Below are 13,030 nucleotides of genomic sequence, written 5' to 3' on the forward strand. Positions count from 1 at the left end.
CTGACAGACTGTCTGGCGGGGCAGACTCGAGGAGCTTAATTTAGTGTTTATTCAGGTTTAAATGTCTAATAATAGTCATTTACTAACTGTTTACCTGTGAAATTGCATAAATGATGGACCATGAAAAAAAGCCACTGGACGTAACTTCTCGTGGTGAAAGCTATTGAGACTTTATTTCATCTGTTTCTGTTTATTCCATACCAAATGATCAAATTCTCAAATTAATCAACTTCATTTCATTTCGCAATATAAATATAAATAGGAATATAATTAATAATTGAAGATTTTTATAAACACGACACTGGCAACACTAACATCGCCAGAAGAAAAAATGCCATAGTTAAGAAAAAAAAGAGACGAAATAAGACTCGCCTCGGTAGGAAACAAAGGGACCTTTAGTCCCTTTAGTCCCTTTGTTTCCTACCTAAGCCGATGGTCTTGAGAGACCACATAAGCGTCACCGGGCGAGTAAGTAAGCTCACGGGGATGACGACGTTGCCAACACGAGCCCTAGCAAGAGCCGTGCTTCGCAGAATCTACCACCGGATCGGAAACCCGACCCACTGAGAAGATCCGGCGAGAAACTCAGTGGGCTGTATCTGTGGCTTAATTTGCTCGCCGAGCCCTTCGTCGCAAGTGACGGGTTCAACGAGAACGATGACCGGTGCTTGGGGTACCTAAAAGCACCGTTTGTGGATCGGAAAGGTCCGAAATGACGTATTTTGGGTGACGTCGACTGTATACCATTCGGTCCGCAGGATTGTGAATGTAGTTACCGGTAAAGGCCTCGTTACCGGCAATAAATTTTTACCAAATCTTTCCAAAGTGGTGCTTACCCCACTCAGTGGAAATTAGCGCATTTAACACCGATCCACAAGGATGGGAGGCTGGATGATATTGCCCAATATCGACCTGTCTCCATACTGTCTGGGCTTGGCAAGGTATTGGAAGCCATAGTTAATAAAAAACTGATAACTCATTTCAAGCAATCTATAGACACCAATCAACACGGCTTTCTGCCATCCAATCGACAAATACTAACTTAGTTAGTTATATTTCTGATATAATTGATACTATGGACGGAGGTGGCGAGGTGCACTCTGTCTACACTGATTTCAGAAAAGCGTTTGACCTAGTTAACCATAACTGCCTATTACACAAGCCTGCAGAACTGGGTATCCATGGATCGTTACTGAGATGGTGCCAGTCGTACATACGCAACCGCTCGCAATTGGTAAACATTCAAGGGTTTAAATCTAGAGTGCACATGGTCCCATCAGGGGTCCCTCAAGGGTCTCATCTCGGTCCTTTCTTCTTCCTAGTCTACATCAATAACATTAAGCATGTCATCCAATCGAAATTTAAATTATACGCTGATGACTTAAAAGTGTATCGTGCTGTTGAAGACCATTCGGATATAATGGCTCTTCAGTCAGATATCAATGCGATTTACAAATGGAGTATGCAGAATTACATGCACTTAAATTAGCAAAAGTGTAATTTTATTAAATTTACAAGAAAGATGGTTCCGTTTCACGCCACATACTTCATAAACAACACACCCCTTCAAGAAGTCAATACTGTTCGGGACTTGGGCATCATTTTGGATAGTGCATTGAGCTTCAGATCCCATATTGATAACAAAATTAACAGGACCTCTCGGCTATCTGGTTTCATAAATAGACAAATGAAAATATTGAAGCAACCTAGTTTAACTATTCTTATTTATAATACGATTGTACGAAACATTTTGGAATATTGTTGTACAGCCTGGAGCCCTGGCTATCAAGTACATGCAAACAGGATAGAAAGAATCCAAAAACGGTTCCTTTATCATCTCACTTTTAATGATAATAGGTGTCACCAACTCAAATCATATAAGGAACGCCTTTCGTTCTATATGATGCAGTCATTAAGCACAGGACGTAAAGCAGCTGATATTGTGTTCCTTTAAAAGCTTGTACACAGCATAATAGACTCACTAGAAATACTTGAACGTATTCCCTTAAGCGTACCGCGCTTGGGCAACCGTTTATGTAATCGGCAAACTTTCCACCTACCAAAAATTAAAAGTAGTCTTGGCCAGCACTCTCCTGTCTACCGTATGACTTCCCTGGCAAATAGTATACGTGATGAAATCGACTTATTTGTTTGCCATGCTTCTCTAGCCTCACTTAAAATAAATTTAAGTTCCGTGATCCACACCGAGCTGTAGACCAACCACATTTATTTTGATTTCTATTAACATTAATTTCCCTCATTATTTTATTGTTTTTTTTTATATGCAGTTTTTTTGTTTTTTTTTGTTTTCTTTGTCTTAATTTAATATTAGTTAACGATATTTTTATCTTAAGCACAAACGTTGTAAACAAGATGTGTTCACACTCAAAATGGTGAATTCTATAATGTACCTATTATTTTATATAAATAAGTTCAATGTTTATGTATGCTGATTTTATCCAGTTGTGTGAACCTAATAAATTATATATAAAAAAAAAAATCCATTACCCCTTTAATTAATCAACTTTTTCTATTTTTTGTACGATCTAATTATTACAATATCCCTGAAAACATGTTTCGACTGTTATACTCCGCCTTGATAGATAAAAATATTAGTGACGACAGCCTTCTCCCTCTTGTCTCGTCTCATCTTGTTTCGATGAAACGAAACGATTACGCAACCTTTTTTTTTGGACCGGGAACTGAACCTCCAACAAGGTATGAGGGATTACAGCATTACGCTTTACAGCCCTGGCGTAGTACATGGATTACTGCGGTCAACTCTGCAATCAAACGTGCGACTCACCTCACCCTTGTTCTTCGACGTCGCAAAAGCGTTCAACAAAGTCTGGCACAACGGTTTGATTTTCAAACTATTCACCTTGAGCGTGCCAGATAGTCTCGTGATCATGATACGGGACTTCTTGTCGAACCGCTCTTTTCGATATCGAGTTGAAGGAACCCGCTCCTCTCCGCGACTTCTCACAGCTGGAGTCCCGCAAGGCTCGGTCCTCTCGCCCCTCCTATTTAGCTTATTCGTCAACGATATTCCCTGGTCGCCGCCGACCCAGTTAGCTGTATACGTCGACGACACAACTCTTTACTATTTAAGTAAAGATAAATCCCTAATCGCAAGTAAGCTTCAGAGCACAGCCGTAGTCCTAGGACAGTGGTTCCGAAAATGGCGCATAGACATCAACCCTGCGAAAAGTACTGCGGCGCTATTTCAAAGGGGAAACTCCACACGGATTTTCTCTCGGAATCTCATACCCCCTCTTTAGACAACCCATACCCTGGGCCAGGTAGGTCAAGTTATGGGCGTCACCCTGGATGCATTTATGACATTCCGCCCAGCAGGACATGCCGACATTCTTGGCAGACTCTACCCCACGATCTGTAAGCGGACTAAAATGTCCTTTTGAAACAAGGTGACACTTTACAAAACTTGCATAAGGCCCGTCATGACTTATGCGAGTGTGGTGTTCGCTCAGGCGGCCCGCACACATATAGACAGTCTCCAATTTCTACAATCCCGCTTTTGCAGGTTAGCCGTTGGAGCTCCGTGGTTCGTGAGGAACGTTGACCTACACGATGACCTAGGCCTCGAATCAATCCAGAAATATATGAAGTCAGCGTCGGAACGGTACTTCAATAAGCCTATGCGTCATGATAATCGCCTTATTGTTGCTGCCGCTGACTACTTCCCGAATGCTGATCACGCAGGAGCCAGTCACCGTCAACGCTCCAGACACGTCCTGACGGATCCATCAGATCCAATAACCTTTGCATTAGACGCCTTTAGCTCTAACACTAGAAGCAGGCTTAGGGACCCTGGAAACCGTACTCGTCGAACTCGATAAAGAGTTTGACGTGCAACCCAACCCATGCATCAGCCCGCTGAGTTTCTCGCCGGATCTTCTCAGTGGGTCGCGATTCCAATCCGGTAGTAAGTTCATTCGCGAAGCAGCTGCTCTTAAGTTGACAGGTCTCCTTCGGAGGTGTTCGGGCGGCTGTTAGCAAATCGCACCCCTCATAGCTGAGCTTTTGTTCACCCACCTGTTCTGGTGAAACTAGAAAGGCCTCCAGGCCACCAGCAAGTTTCTAATCCTAAAAAAAGCACTATCTCGTCCTGATCGTCAAACGACGACCGAGTGTGGAAGACGACCTACCCTACGTGATACTGCTTTTCTTCTACCGATTCTGATGTCTATGTGGACCGACTTAAAGGCGTGGTACTCCAGAGAATGCACTTTGCACTCTTTTCTCTAAAAAGCTTTTCGGGGCTGGTAGCCGAATCTGGTATAACAATGTCAATAGGAATGATGCAGGGATAATATCAAACAGTCCGCATACGCAAATAGGAATGAAGCCAGGAGAAATCCTAACCTCTCAGAACAAAGGCAAAAATATAATGCCACTTCCAGATTTTACAAGAAGACTATTGTCAAGGCGAAAGCCTGGATAGAAAGAAAACACATTTTCAGAATTGAGGAACAACTGAAGAGCTATTCCTCCGGGACTCATGCTTTTTAGTCATTCACCACTGCACAAGCACAATGACAGTCTAGCCTACAATTATCAAAAGAGAAATCTGACCTTCTGATCAAATTCTTCGCTTCATCTCATCTCATCTACCGTGCTGTCAGCTACATAAAAATACATGCCAGGGTAGCTCCCAAGGACTTGAGCTTCCTGGCCCAGGGTATTGATTGGCGGAAGAGGGTAATTGGATGTGTGAGGTTTCTACGCCTAATGTAGGAGGAGACACGGGTTGAGTTCCCCCTTTGAAAGAGACACTGTGCTTTTCGCTGGGTCAATATCGATGCGCTATTTCCGGAACCATCGTCCGAATGCTACGACGGTACTCTGAAGCCATTAGGGACTTATTTGAATAAAGCTAACTGGGTCGGTGGTCATCGGGGAAACGTAGGTACTTTATAAAATGAATCTCAATCTTGAAGTGGCACCATTAGCACCATCGCGTACAATACAAAGTAGTTTGTGGATCTGTGAATGCTGCTACATACTTTTGTTATGTTTCTAATGTATAAACAGGAATCTACCTAAGTATTTAACAAGTAATTAATATTAACTAATTTTAAAAAAAGAATTTGCAATAAAACCATAAATTTTTCATTTTATTTATTTTTATCATTTCTAAATTTATCACAACATCCATCATTTTGAATAATACATGTAATCTACATACTTATTATATCTAATTACAAATCTAATTACAACGAGATCACATCGATAAATTCACAATTAGATTAAAAGAGCAAAATTAGAACTACCAGGAGCATTGCAGGGTATCAATGCTTACATGTTTTAAAGATTATGATTATTTATTATAGATTATGTATTATTACCCCAGGTGAGTAGACTAGTTCACACCCACCTGGCTTAGAGCGGATTCTAGATCCGGACCTTGAAACAGGGCACAAATTTCTTGCGCCAGTAATTATTCTGCAGAGCGGTGACGGGCTTTCAATGTCCCTAAAATCGAAAAAAAATACGCCTCCTCTAGCGTCGTTAACTTAGAAACCGGTAAATGTGTCTCACAGGAAAATGTGGCATATTGGTATTTTTAATATAGGCCGCTTTTTCGCCAAAGCAATCTACCGTAAATAGTCTCAAAATGCCATCTTTTCTAGTTTTCCAAATACCCTGTGATCTTGGACACATGTTAGTTTCGAAATTCTTAATTTCCCTGTATTCAGGTGGTATGTAATTAAGTGCGAAAACTAGGCGCACGTGGTATTCCAACAGAATACATTCCAAGATCCTACGTAAAATCTAAATTCAGGATTTCATTAAATTCACCCAAGTGGGAAATTCATTAAAACTACTTTCTAACATCAGGAAAATATTTACAACTACTATGCACAGTAATTTACATTAAATTCAACAACGCGTAAAACACAAAGCTCGACATCAGAGGCAGGTCGGACATACACTTGTTCACTTTTATACTTTTCCAATGAATAAAGACATATTATACAAGAATGGTTTTGAATTGAATAATTTGAATGAATGAATGAATGAATGAACGAATGAATGAATGAATAAATGAATGAATGGATGGATGAATTTTGAATGGAAACATTTTCATCATATGTTTCTTTAGATAATTGATTAAAATGGTGGTTAACAATTAGGAGTGGGTGATATAAATCGTATCTAGATTCAATATCTATATATCGCAGCAATATCGTTGAATCCGATATCGCCCCGCACGAAATCTATATATCGATATCAGCCGATACACGATATTGCTCGATGTGATGCGCATCGGCCTGTGGCATCGGCATATCGTACCGATTCGTGAATATCAGTAATATTCGTTTGGTTCGTAACGAATCGGCCAGAGTGAGTGAGCGCACGATAGGGATATCATGTGATGAATGAAACAGAAACAGGCATTATCCATACAATTGTAAACCTTATATTTAAGTCCATATGTCTGTAGATTATTCTTAGCGTATCAGCAGGATACAATTTAGGAAAGAAGTTTCAACTTTCAACCCTAACTTGAATGCAGTATAGCCTATTTGCATCGTTGAATTTAATTTCACGCGCTTTGACCTTGAACTAGAATTTTTGGACAAGTGTTTATAAATACTTAAAAGTTTTTTGTGTTTGATTTTTAAAGTACACATTTTTCTATTTTTAGTTGAATCCAAATAATTGAGTTTATTTCTTGTGTTTGTATTAAACTTTTGAAATCTACACTCTTTTGGTATATTTTGTAATTTTAAATTAAGACACAAAATACTAAAAACTGAAAATAATGTAGCCAGTCCTAAGCCTGATAAACATGAAGGAAAGTTTTTTTGATATTTTTATTTTCATGTTCTTTTTATTACTTTAAAATCATATTATAAATTGATATCAGAAAACCAACCGTATAACGTTGACTTAAATCTATATCTACTACGATATTATATCAGCGTATCGTTTCAAATCTCAAATATCATGAATCGAGAAAATCTACTAGCATCCATCAATATATAGATTCAGAAAATATATAGATTCAATATCCGATATTGATACTCGATATATAGATACGATTCGATACGCGGCAAAACCGATATTACGCACTCCTATTAACAATAAATTATATCCGACCTTATGCTTCTGAAGTCAAGAAATAATAACAATTACCATTTCATTCAAATGTATCATTCGGGCCTTATGCACACCTGGTAGAATAGTATTATTAGTACTTAGCAAAAAAATAAGAGTCAAACATAAGGTGTAAACAGCTTAGTAAATTCAAATCAAATGTAAATAGCGACATAAAGCCACAATTGTAAACTTCAGACTCGCGTTCATTTGGTATAGTATAACTTGTTTTGTTATTGTCAACAAGAGAGCATGTTTGAGAACAAATACACCCGACAGTGGTACATGCACCAATGCAAATTCAACATCACAGAATGATTTGCATATTCTTGAATTCAGATTCGGTTTGCCATAAATACTGTTACCTTATAAAAACATTATTGAAATTAAGAACTTGACAGTCTGATTGTTTTTTCATTGTCTTTAGTCTTTCTTGGTTAACTTCTGCCAAATTTTATTATGATATAATAATATAAATGTAGTAGATAGATAAAGAAAACCAAATTACTATGTTAGAATCCCTCTCATAAAGTAGGTAAAGAGCCAAATACTCCTGAAATCCCCGATCCGTTTTGTATTTGCTTAATTTTTAACATTTAGAAATTTTAAGAAGCAACGTAAAACATTAATGATCGTGTAGCCTCAGGCAACATTAAAACGTAAAAACACAATTGGTCTATTAATGTTTCAGTCATCCATGTCAGATCAATTAACCGAACAATCAAAGAGATAGCGTTCTCGAAATCTAAAATTCTTATAGTGTTCAATAAATCGTGTAATAGAAATCAAACCCGCAAAATTATAATTTGCATAATTATTAGTGGTAGGACGTCTGACGTGTGAGTCCGCACGGGAAGATACCACCACCTACCTATTTCTGCCGTAGAGCAGTAATGCGTTTCCACTTGAAAGGTGGGGCTGCCGTTATAACTGCTACGCGCTGGGGTTCGGGATAAATAAATGTTCCACCAAAGTACAACTTAAAACTGTATTTATCACTTATAACACTCACAGAACTTTAAAATTTTCCTTTTTACATTTCCTCATCCAGTCTTTCTGTAAGAACACATCGAGGCTTACTGTTTGATTTCTGTGGTAAGCTGACTGGCACCACCGTTTCTGATCTAGGTGTGAGGATACTCCTTTTTAAGCAGTACACTTTGCCAAATGATGCACCTTCCATAGAGATCTCCTCTGGACTACATTTTAACACTCCTTGTCTAACGTCGATCTCGCAACTATGTGTTTTCATGAAGTCCAAGCCCACGATACAGTCGTCAACAATATCAGCCACGATGGCATTGTGCTGATAAACTTCACTGCCGAGTTTCAGCTCGGTCAACAGTCCGAAAAGCTCCAGTGTCCAGTGTCAGCTTACACGGTGTGCCATTGACCTCGTCTTTAATAACCAGGCTGTTCCCATCTTCAATCACCAGCCAGCACCCCGTAATTCTGGTGTTTATTCGTTTCCCTGGTGCTGCTAGGCGGTACTTGCCACCCTTTCTTCCCGACGTTCACCTTTCGCTATACCTCTTGCCGGGCAACTCAACCGGAGATGGCCTCTTTCGCCACAGGCGTAGCATCTGGGGCCATATCCTTGAGGTTGTTCGTGTGCAGGTGAAACGGTCACTTCTCTGACATGATGAGATCGATGATCCTATCTTACGGCCTCTACCTCCAGATCATGAGCTAAGGCGTCCTTCAGGGCCTCGTAATGACCCAATCGCACTGCAACTCTGACCTCCAAGTCTCGGATACCGTCGATAAATGCTTGTACCAGGTTACCATCAAAAAGGGCAGGTAAAGAGCGGTACGCCTTGTGGACTAGCTTCTCAACCGAGACCGCCTACTGTTGAGATTCTCGTTGCCACGCTGCACACGTTTCTTCAAATGGGCACGAAACACGTGTTTCAGGTGCGCGTCTCCATATCTGGACTCCTATGCTATCCACGAGCTGTTCATACGTTGCATCCTTATCTAAGGCTTCCAGGATGGTCAAAGCTTGTTCGCGGAATCCCAGAGTAAGCGCCATCATGGCTTGTGAGTTGCTCCAGCCGTTGGCCTTCACAACGGCCTCAAACTAGATCCTGTAGGCTGACCACGAGGTTGTTCCATCGAATGGCGGAACTTTGTACCCCCGCGTGGAGGGAGCACCAGTAACTGAGGCTGAAGTTACTGTTCCTGTTTTTATGTCTTCCAGGGTCTTTCTCACGTCAGCCACCTGAACCTCAGCTTTCGCAATCCGGCTTTCGTGCTGAGAAATACGGTCCTCGTGCTGTTGCACCTGCTCTTTTATCTGCGTAATGGTTTTGGCGAATGTATCTCTTAAATCTTTTATTAGGAACATCCGTTCCTCCTGTCGCCGAGTGTGCTCCTCCACTTCTGACACCAAATTGTTACACGCTGGGATTCAGGATAAATAATTGTTCCACCAAAGTATAACTCAAAACTGTATTTACCACTCAGAACACTCACAGAACACTTTAAAATTCTTAATTCACTTCATCCGCTTCGAGTAATTCCGATTATTGACTGACGGCGTGCCATCTCTGCAACGTTTTTATAGTCGAGACGAAATCCCTAGAATCGTCGAGAACATTCCTCACAAGTCGAGTACCTTCAATGTGTGTTTCCACTATCTGACATTAGATGGCGTAGTACTCTTCGAGAGTTCTAAATGTTACTATCCTTCGATATTCGTTCGGCTATTCGACGATAAATGACGTTACTCTTACCGGCGTAACATATATATACTGAGACCTTCGAACTTATATCTCAAGGTAGGTGGCGGCATTTACGTAGTGGGCTCCTTTAACCACTTAACACTAGGTGGGCCGTGAGCTCGTCCAATCATAAAAGCAATAAAATTAAATTAGAAAAGATTCGCATTGAGGCGTTTGGTGCAAATATTAATTAGTGCTAATTTGTAAGATCCACTAGTCCACGTAGTCATCCTGTCGGTGTATCCACCCACACATGCAATCTTCCCTTTAGCGCGATCTAGTTAGTACTTTCCAAATAGGGATAAATGCCACTACATGTGTAAAGTATTATCTTAAATATAGAGAACCTTTATTTATCAACGGATAACCATGAATAGAGATAAAAATAGTTTGACATAAGTAAATTGAAAAGTTTCAAATTGGTATGAATAGAACATTTTAAGGCTTTTCCCCAAATTTGTCACTTTTATCTTTCTGAGCCAATTTGAAATGATCTTAATTAATTTACGAAAATAAGACGCTTATAAAAAATTTTGAATCTTTTAAAAACGAACTATTGTTTTTTTTAAATTTAAGTTATCGCTTCTGAATAGTTTTAGAAACAAAATAAGAATTTCATTTTAAATTTTCTTAGACAAAAATAGTTTCAAAAGACTAAAAATAAACGTTTCAGTCAGAATAATAATACTATTACCCCACAATTTCACATCTTATTTCCCTGTACATTTGTTCACTCCTATAACCTTTTAAAAAGGTACCACCAATACTGTTAGGACACAATTAAAGACACCTGTAATTAAAAGACGCAGCAAGCATATAGCCATAGCACGTAAGTACAAGGCTATCAATCGGTACGTCTTTAAACACCACTCACAAATTTTACGTTCAAAATATTGACACGAGAAATGATGAATATGAGAAAGAAAAAAAGCAAAGTTAATATGAATGCATTCTACAACTGCTAGTCAGTTAAATCGCTATACTACTGAGCTACTTGTGAATATACTTATACTAATACCTATATACTAACACCTATTTTAAATGACTGATAACTTGAAAAAGCAGGTTAAGCTAGTTTTATTTAACATTCATTTTTTAAACAAGTGTCAAACTCTAGAGGAGAGTGACAAGAGTATTAAGTTATTTTAAGATTATAATATGCTTATACTAGGCAATACATTTCAATAAGAACATCAAATAAGTGTAAATTACGCATTATAATGACATGTATGTAGGTAAATTCTATATCTACGTAATGAGCATAGAGATCCTTGGCTCGCTCGCTGAGGCATGCTCTTCTAAGTGACTCGCCATCAGCAGTCGTAACATATTACTACCTTTAAACTATCAATAGAAAATTCAGTTTGACCTGTACCTGAAATAAACGAAAATTCATCAACATTTGTTTGAGATAATCCCGTCTTCTCGTCATTACTATCGTACTATCCGCTACCGGCTCTGTAATGAGTCCCCTTTCACTTTACTTCCCTGGGGCAACAATATGTACTAATTTAAACAAAATTAGAAGAAAGTCTTCAGCTGTAGGCATCGGCTTATCTTTGCCGCTGGCTGGGGTCCATTAACAACAATGACCACTATTTAGTAGGTCGTAGGACTACAAAAAACTTTAAAAAGAAAAATACAACAGCTTGAAAGGAAGTCCGTGTTAATTTAGCGGTACACGAGAGCGATGGATTGTTAAGTTAACCTGCTTAGAAAGATTTTGTAATCCCTACTGCTCACTGTACATACACACAAATGTACCAGTGGGGGGTTTGAGTTGATTATAAAATTGGCAAAAGTAAAGAAGAGACACGGAAAAACGATGGATGGCTGCACTGCTAATAATTTAAATAGCATGCGGGATTCTCGTAGGCTCAGACTACTTAATTGTGGGGTGTGGAAGCGTCCTCTATAACGAATAGCTGATCAAGGTAAATAAAAATGGACACCTACGTAGTAAATGAAGCACCCTGAAAGTTGGCACGTTGTTGATCTTGGTTTTGAGAAGCTGAAGTGATCGTTTCGGACGGGCGAATGCGGAGCCGGGGAGCATCCTGAGCCCGGGGTCCATTCACGGATCCGGGTCTCGCGACTGGCGGTGGTGGTGGAGGACCGAAGAAAGCAGCCGGCACGTGACCTCCTGGGAAACCCGATTGCAGGAACGAGGAAAACATTCGACCGGGACCCATTGCCCCGTTCACTATGTCGATCAGCCCAGGGAAACGGTATCTGAAACAAACGGAACAAGACGACCCCCGGTTGATTGGAGCCGCGAACAAACCCGATCACACACAAGAACGATCTGCAAGATGACGTTCATTTTGAGTGTTGAGATGGATCCGCTGGTTCCTGTTTAGTACCAGGTGGACCCGTTAACGAATATTGTGCATTAAAAGAAACAATAATTCTACTGAGACCGCGCTCTACTTGTTATAATTTAAAAAAATGTAAATTATGGTGTGGCGGATGTTGTGAAAACACGACTTAGATATTCTCTGAAGAATTAAGAGCTGCATTCTCTGACCACCAATCGGCATGCACTGTAAGGGTGGTATTGTAATCCTCGACGGGTAGATATTACCACTCAGCCAAGTTCTGCCGCGAAACATTAATACTATTCGAAGGGTAGGACAATCCTTGTACAATTTTATTTATTTAAGCTATATATTTTATATATAATGTAATATGTGCTATATTATCAAAAAATATTATGAATTAAATTTTCAAGACTGCAATCAATAAGGATTTTCCCTATTTTGAGTCATTTAGGTTATTCTAATTTAGCTTTGAAAGGTACTTACTCAATTGTTTTCATTAAAACTACCAGCAGCTCCTAAGAGTAGTACAGCTCTGTGAATAAGCAGCGACACAAACGCAGCACTTGTGCATGTACAGTATAAGTACTTAAATATTATCACAAGAAGTAATTGCAAAAGTGTTTCTGTTGTTTTGTTTTCATTTCACGTAGCACCGGAGTACAAGGGCGACATGACATAGTACACGTGTAGGTATGTATGTATACTTAGCTCCTGTTTACTAAGATATTACAAGATGTTTCATGATTTTTAAGTAACAAATTTAAAATTACCGAGAACTTCTAGCTAGACCAGATATGAAAGAACCATTTCCGTAAAGGGAGACAGAGACAGGCGGAGAAGATGGTGATCACTGATTTGTAC

At 39.5% G+C, this 13,030-nt stretch overlaps 1 protein-coding gene across 6 annotated transcripts in view; it reads right to left on the bottom strand.

Moving 5' to 3' along the window:
* Positions 1-5,117: 5,117 nt before the first annotated feature.
* Positions 5,118-13,030, bottom strand: part of LOC114245577 (uncharacterized) — a 43,761-nt gene continuing 35,848 nt past the window's right edge. For all 6 annotated transcript variants that reach the window (XM_028177817.2, XM_089740088.1, XM_028177802.2 and 3 more), the window contains 2 exons: positions 11,805-12,080; positions 5,118-11,223 (listed from right to left, as the gene is read on the bottom strand). In XM_028177817.2, the coding sequence (XP_028033618.2) occupies positions 11,208-11,223; positions 11,805-12,080 (292 nt within the window). In that variant the 3' untranslated portion in view covers positions 5,118-11,207. The remainder of the gene's footprint in view (positions 11,224-11,804; positions 12,081-13,030) is intronic.

This window comes from Bombyx mandarina, chromosome 01 (assembly GCF_030267445.1).
Source record: "Bombyx mandarina strain Sakado chromosome 01, ASM3026744v2".
NCBI lineage: Eukaryota > Metazoa > Arthropoda > Insecta > Lepidoptera > Bombycidae > Bombyx > Bombyx mandarina.